The 6821-nt window shown below is 62.0% G+C and overlaps 1 protein-coding gene across 1 annotated transcript; it reads left to right on the top strand.

Annotated features, from left to right (window-relative positions):
- Positions 1-1556: 1556 nt before the first annotated feature.
- UBXN6 (UBX domain protein 6) lies at positions 1557-5593 on the top strand. The gene is made up of 11 exons (XM_005531622.3): positions 1557-1775; positions 1922-2079; positions 2323-2384; positions 2528-2650; positions 2868-2965; positions 3292-3367; positions 3453-3537; positions 3760-3979; positions 4055-4185; positions 4799-4944; positions 5444-5593. The coding sequence occupies exons 1-11, from the start codon at positions 1693-1695 to the stop codon at positions 5567-5569; spliced, it is 1308 nt and encodes a 435-aa protein (XP_005531679.1). The 5' UTR covers positions 1557-1692; the 3' UTR covers positions 5570-5593.
- Positions 5594-6821: the final 1228 nt, after the last annotated feature.

Below are 6821 nucleotides of genomic sequence, written 5' to 3' on the forward strand. Positions count from 1 at the left end.
CCTGGGCTGGGGAGGGCGGTGGGTGCTCATGTCCGTGTCCCAGGACAGGGCACCGGGAGGGTCACTGGGGAATCCGAGCCACGGGCTCCGAGCTTGGGCTGAGCCGGGCTGAGCTGGGCCGGGACCCGGCTCTGACCCAAACTGTGTCTCTGCAAGGTCATGGAAAGGGAAGCGGTCCCTGCCCGCACCGGGCCGGGCGGGAGCAAAACCCAAACCTCAACCCATGGTCTGGGGAGAAATTATTGCCAGGGCTTTGTGGGGAGGTGTGTGAGGAGGGGAAATCCCGCTGCAGGGAATTCGTGTCGGGGTGCACGGGGGTGTTGTGTCCCTGTCACACTGTGAGTGTGACACACTCCTGCCAGGCTGTGCCACGTCCCTGCTGTGCCAAATCCTGGCCTTGTCATATCCCAGCCATGCTTCATCCTGACCGTGCCATATCCACTCTGTGCCATATCCACTCTGTGCCATATCCACTCTGTGCCATATCCACTCTGTGCCATGCTCTGGCTTTGCCATATCCCAGCTGTGCCATGTTCTGGCTTTGCCATATCCCAGCTGTGCCATGCTCTGGCTTTGCCATATCCCAAGCTTTGTCGTATCCCAGCTGTGCAGTATTTCAGGCTGTGCCACATCCTGGCCGCGCCGTATCCCAGCTCTGCCACATCCCAGCAGCTCCAGGGCTCTGTACATTGTCCTCAGCCTGTCCTGTGCCAGGGCGCTGGAGGGCACGGTGTCTCAGTCCATGATTCCCGCTGGCGATGCCGCTGTGTGTCCAGCCTTGCTCCAGGCGCTCCCGGCTCTCGGTGCCACCGGGTGCCACCGGAGGGGCAGCGCCAGGTGCGGCTGCACAGGTGAAGGCGCAGCCCCCGCTCGGGGTGGGCTCCGCCTGCTCCCGAGAGTCGCAGCCCCTTCCCCGCGTGTCCCCTGGGGACGGGGAGCAGGAGCTGTGCCGGGGGAATAAAGGCCGTGACCCCGCAGCACCCGCGGGGGCTGCCCCGGCTGTGTCCATCCCGCGGTTCGGAGCGCTCGGCCGGTGTCCCGGGGATGGCTCGGACACCACGCTCCTTGTCCAGCCCCGGCTGTGTCCCATCTCCACGCCAGGTTCGCTCCGGAGCTGCCCAGGGCTCCTTTCAGCCCGCTTGGCTCACAACGGGGCTGCCCCCGGGGCACCGGGAGCCGAGGCTGCTCCGAGCGGGCTGCGGGTGCAGGTTTGGGGTGCTCTGGGCTCCGTGAGGCTCCGGGGGTGCCGCCGGGGGTCCGTGGATGCAACCTGGGCTCTGTGGCGGTCCGTGAGTGCCGGTCAGGGGTCCGTGAGTGCCGGTTTGGGGTCCGTGAGTGCCGGTCTGGGGTCCGTGAGTGCCGGTCTGGGGTCCGTGAGTGCCGGTTTGGGGTCCGTGAGTGCCGGTCAGGGGTCCGTGAGTGCCGGTCTGGGGTCCGCGGTGCCGCCAGCCCCCGGTGGTCCCGGTGCCGGTGTTCCTCGCCCCCATCCCCGCCGCCCGAGCGGGGCCGGTCCCGCCCCGTTCCGGTGACGGCGCGGGCGGGCCGGAAGCGCGGGGGGGGCGCGGCGGCCCCGCTCCCATCCCGGTGCTCCCGTCCCGGTGCTCCCGTCCCGGTGCTGCCGTCCCGGTGCTCCCGTCCCGGTGCTGCCGTCCCGGCGCTCCCGTCCAGGCCCGCTCCCGGCCCGGCACCGCCATGCGCAAGTTCTTCCAGGAGATCAAGGCCGACCTGAAGTTCAAGACGGCGGGGCCCGGGCAGAAGCTCTCGGAGCCGTCCCGGTACGGGCTGGGGGGACTCTCCGGTAACGCCACCGCCGGTAACGCCAGCCCCGGGCGGCACCTCCCGGGGCACCGCGGGGGACACGGGGGTGTCACCGGCGGCTGGGCAGCACGAGCGGAGCCCGAGCCCGTGTCCTCCGCCGCAGGGCCCCCAAGGAGAAGCCGAAAGCCGAGGTGGCCCCGAAGCCCCGGCAGGCCCCGACCGATGAGGCGCAGAGGGCGGCGGCCGCGGCGCTGGCCCGGCTGGAGCTGAAGCCCAAGGCAAAGGCACCGTCCGGCTCGCAGGAGGCCATCAGGAGCCAGGGTAGGAGCGGGACGGGGCAGCCGTGGCCACCGGAGCCCGGGGACAGCGGGCCCGGCTGGAAAAGCGCCCGGCTGCGGCTCTCGAGGCTGTTTTGGGGCAGCTGTCGTGGAAATGGGGTCATGGGCAGCCCTGGGCTGGGACACCACACCCGGGCAGGTGTTTGCTTCCCAGGGCAGCGATGAGCTGTCCAAAAGCCTCTGGAATGCGCTGAGCCTCCACTCCAACGGGGTTTGTGTGTTGTAGTGAGGAAGGAGCTGATGGCCGAGGCAGCTGCCAGCGAGAAGGAGCTCTCGGCGGAGGAGAAGGTGAGGGAGATGCTGCCGCTCCCTGCTCAGCGCCCCTCGGGGCTGCTCTCCCTGTCCTGAGGGGATCTGCCAGGGTGTTTATAAACATAACCCTCCCAAAACCTCCCTGTGCTCAGTTTGGTGCCTGCTTTTATCTCCTCCAGGAGCAGGAGGAGGAAGGGGCAGCTGCTCCCTCTGTATCGGGGGTTTATTTCATCTGCCCCTTGAGCGGTGCAATTGTGAGGAAAGACCAGAAGGAAAAGCAGCTCCGAGAAGCCATCCAGGCAGTGAGTGCTTCCCTTCAGACTCCTTCCCTTCCCTCTTCAAACTCCTTTTGTGCCATGGGTCCAGCAGTGACCTCGCCAACCCTCCACCTCCTTCCTGCAAAATCTCCGCCAGGACAAATTCACGTTGCCTGTTAAATCATCTCCAGCCCAGCAAATGGGGAACAACTGAGCTGAGCTGGGGTCAGCTCCTCCCTGAGCTTCTCTCCCTCTCCCCCAGTATTTCTCTGTGGACCCGGTGGCTGCTTCCATCATGGAGATCCACACCTTCAACAGGGACCGGGAGAAGGTGCGGCTGTGCGTGGAGACCATGGCCAAGTGAGTGTGACTGCTCATCCCTTCCCTGGTGGATTTTCTTGCTCTGCTTCTGCCAAAGTATTTTTTTTTTTTTTGGAAGAAAACCGAACTCTTGAACCACCCAATTTGTCAGTTGACCCCATGTCGGCGTCCTGGAGGATGTTGATCCCATTTGTTGAGGTTTGGGAGCTGCTGGGTGTTTGGTTTGACCCCAAAGCATGGATGTATTTTATTTACCCGGGTTTCTCATCTCTTTTACTCTGTGAGAAATACTGTGAGGTGTCTGTTTTCTCTCTGACCTTGGAGTGTCCTGCTTCGACCCAGGCAGTGCGTTCCTCTTCCTGCAGGTACCTGGATAACATCTATCTCCATCCAGAGGAGGAGAAATACCGGAAAATCAAACTGCAGAACAAGGTGTTCCAGGTGAGCTCAGACTCCTGTAGCTGCCCAGCCTTGGAAAGCCCTTGCTTGGAGCAAACTCCATCTAAATTCTGTCCTTTTCTTCCAGGAAAGGATAAGCTGCTTGGAAGGGACGCACAAATTTTTCCAGGCTGTCGGGTTTGAGACAAAAACACTGCCTGTTCCAGGACAAGGCAAGAGCTGCTGGTGGTGATGTGGAGTCAGGGCTTTGGGGGGTGCTGGGATGCTGGGGAGCAGCTCTGGTTGCTGACAGCTCCACAGAGCTCGTTACTCCAAGGCTGGAACAAAACCAGGAGCACATTCCTTGTCCAGACGTGACCCTTTCCCAGAGATGCTCGTCCCTGTGTCACTGCCCTGCAGACCGAGAGCCTCACGGCCCATCCTTGTGGTTGCAGAGGCCACGGAGGAGTTCTACGTGCTGAAGGAGGAGGTTCTGAGCAGGCTGGAGGAGCTGAAGGACCGCAAGGAGCAGCTGCTGAGCTCGGAGCCCGTGCGGGCGCAGCTGCACCGGCAGCTCACGGTGTTCCAGCCGTCGGCCGCGGCCGCGCGCTTCGAGCTGCCCCACGACTTCTTCAACCTCAGCGCGGAGGAGCTCCGGAGGGAGCAGCGGCTCCGGTGAGCAGCGGGGCCAGGGGACACCGGCCAGGAGCTCGTGGCTGTCCCGGGGCCTACAGGGGTGTCTCCCCTTAGGACGGAGGCGGTGGAGAAGGCGGCGATGCTGAGGACCAGGGCCATGCGCGAGAAGGAGGAGCAGAGGGAGATGAGGAAGTACAACTACACCCTGCTCCGGGTGCGCTTTCCCGATGGATACATCCTCCAAGGTAAAACACACTCCTCACCTTTCCTTGGGGCACCTCCAGAAGCTCCCGGGGGTAGGTGTGGTGTAAGGAACTGGGTGACAGGAGGTGCTGGGTTCAGCTGGTGGAATAAATCACACCAAACCACGGTGGGGTAACGTTTCTCCGTGAACTCTTCCCGTCTCCAAACCCTCCCCCTGCTCAGGGCTGGGATTTTAAGCCAGGATTGGACAGAGAGGGAAGAGTCTCAAGGCATCATTAATTAAAGTCTGCTCTTCCCAGGCCTCTGGAAACAAGCTGGACTCATTAGATCAGTGTGTGACAGCAGCCAGCGTGAGGCTGCCCGTGTGATGTCAGACTGTACAACAGCATAAATCCTCTTCAAATTTTCCACTGGAACTCTGGAAATCATTTCAGGCTTTCCCAGCTCTTTGTTACAGGCTGGCAGGGGCTCCCAACAATTGACTATTTTTCTTTGGGGATTCTGCTTTTATAGTTTTCTGTTAAATTAGGCTGGCTGTGTGTCAGGGAAGTCGTTGATCAAGTCAGCATCAGTAGGTGAAGCCCCATGGAACCGACCACAAAAGGTTAGATTTTGGTAAATGCCAGACTCTCTCACCTTGTTTTCTCATGGCAGGGACTTTTTATGCCCGAGAATCAGTATCTGTGCTCTACGACTTTGTGAGAGAAGCGCTCAGAGATGACTGGCTGCCCTTTGAGCTCCTGGGACCCGGAGGTCTCAAACTGACTGACGAGAGCTTGGCCTTCAATGAATGTGGCTTGGTGAGTGAAAAAAATCCCAGAGCATCTTGAGGCTGTCAGAGACTTCTACTGCTCAGAGCTGGGGGAGGAGTTTGTGTCCTTTCAGAGCCACAAGTTGTGCTCTGGCCCCTCGTTTTAAGCACAGTCACTGCCTGGGGGCCTCGAGGTGTGGAGGGGAGCGCAGGGCTCTCCCTCCTGGAGCAGAGCAGCTGTCAGGGGCTGGGGAGGAGGGAAGGCAGCGATGGGGAGGGAGGGTACCAACAGAAAGCCCCAGTTGGCATCCCCTGAAGGAGCTGCTTGCAGAATCCAGCCTTGTCCCTTGCAGCTGGAGCAGCTGCAGCTCTGTGAACGCACACAGGCCGAGGGGAACAGAGCAGCCGTGGCTGCCCCAGCCCTGGCACTGCCCAAGGCCAGGATGCAGCAACCTGGGACGGCGGGAGGTGTCCCTGCCCCGGGCAGGGGTGGGACTGGACGGGTTTAGGATTCCTGGCTGTGGTCAGTAACCTGCCTGTCCTGCCAGGTGCCCTCGGCCCTGCTGAGCCTGGCCTGGGACGCCGCGGTCATGGCTGACGTGGAGGCGGCGGCGGAGGAGCAGCGCAGCCCCCTCAGGCCCGAGCTGCTGGCCCGGGCCCAGAGCCTCTCCTGAAATAAAGGGCCCTGCCTCCCGTGCTGCTGCCTTTACTCGTCCCTCCTTTCCCAGGACTGCTGGAGCTCCCTGAGCTCGGAGGTGGCTTTGGTTTGGCTCTGCGGAGGGGCTGGAGCTTCGCTGTCCCCGCGGCAGCCCCAGACCCTCTCCCCTGTCCCGGCTGCTCCCGGGGGCTGCGGGCACCAGAGCGGGGCAGGGGCTGCAGAGGTGATCCCGAGGAGCTGCTGGAGCAGGGCCCTGGAGCAGGGCCCTGGAGCAGGGACCTGGAGCTGGAGCAGGAGCTGGAGCAGGAGCAGGGAGCTGGAGCAGGGCCCTGGAGCAGGGACCTGGAGCTGGAGCAGGGATCTGGAGCAGGGAGCTGGAGCTGGAGCAGGGAGCAGGAGCAGGGAGCTGGAGCAGGGAGCTGGAGCAGGGACCTGGAGCTGGAGCAGGGAGCTGGAGCTGGGATCTGGAGCAGGGAGCTGGAGCTGGAGCAGGGAGCAGGAGCAGGAGCAGGAGCAGGGATCTGGAGCTGGAGCAGGAGCAGGAGCAGGGAGCTGGAGCTGGAGCAGGGATCTGGAGCAGGGAGCTGGAGCAGGGAGCTGGAGCTGGAGCAGGGAGCAGGAGCAGGAGCAGGAGCAGGAGCAGGGATCTGGAGCTGGAGCAGGGAGCTGGAGCAGGAGCAGCAGCTGGAGCAGGGAGCTGGAGCAGGAGCTGGAGCAGGGACCTGGAGCAGGAGCAGGGATCGGGGCGGTGAGGCTGCAGACCCAGCCTGAGCCTGGCTATGGGGCTGATTTAGAACTCGGCTTCCCTTCCTGTGGGCACTGTGACTCTGCTGGAGAGAAGCTCTTGGGAGAAAACTCAGTCTGATCAAATGGAATTGGATTTATTCAAGGACTCAGTTCTGATCCCAGCTGTTTGGGTTATGCTGGTGTTGTAGGTTTGAGATGCCAAACCAGTCTGTGCTGGGGCTGGCACTGGTGTGACTGGGAGCAGAGACTGACGGCAGGGAACAGCCTGGTGGTGACAACAAACCTCCAGCTACAGACAGTCTTTTAAAGAAATAATTCATAACTCTCCAGTCACACAAAGCTGAAAGCCCCAGCGAGTTTCTCTGTGCAGCATCAAGTCCTTTAAAACCTCAATCCAACTTTTCCTGTGGGACAGAGCCCAGCTCTGATGGGGACAAGAGACAGAATCCAGCCCTGGCCTGTCCCGAAATAAGAGAAACATTTTTCCTTTTCCAAAGGTAAACCCTGCTGCTGTTCTCTGG

The sequence above is a fragment of the Pseudopodoces humilis genome, chromosome 28, assembly GCF_049639895.1.
Source record: "Pseudopodoces humilis isolate 2021_Gansu_Grassland_sample_001 chromosome 28, ASM4963989v1, whole genome shotgun sequence".
NCBI classification, from domain to species: Eukaryota; Metazoa; Chordata; class Aves; order Passeriformes; family Paridae; genus Pseudopodoces; species Pseudopodoces humilis.

What these genes read in the sequence shown, in the direction of transcription:
- UBXN6 (XM_005531622.3), top strand. Translation starts at nt 1,693, where the DNA reads ATGCGCAAGTTCTTCCAGGAGATCAAGGCCGACCTGAAGTTCAAGACG. An exon ending in TGCAGAACAAGGTGTTCCAG is followed by an intron (nt 3,368 to 3,452) that starts GTGAGCTCAGAC and finishes CTTTTCTTCCAG; the next exon opens with GAAAGGATAAGCTGCTTGGA. An exon ending in CGGAGGGAGCAGCGGCTCCG is followed by an intron (nt 3,980 to 4,054) that starts GTGAGCAGCGGG and finishes GTCTCCCCTTAG; the next exon opens with GACGGAGGCGGTGGAGAAGG.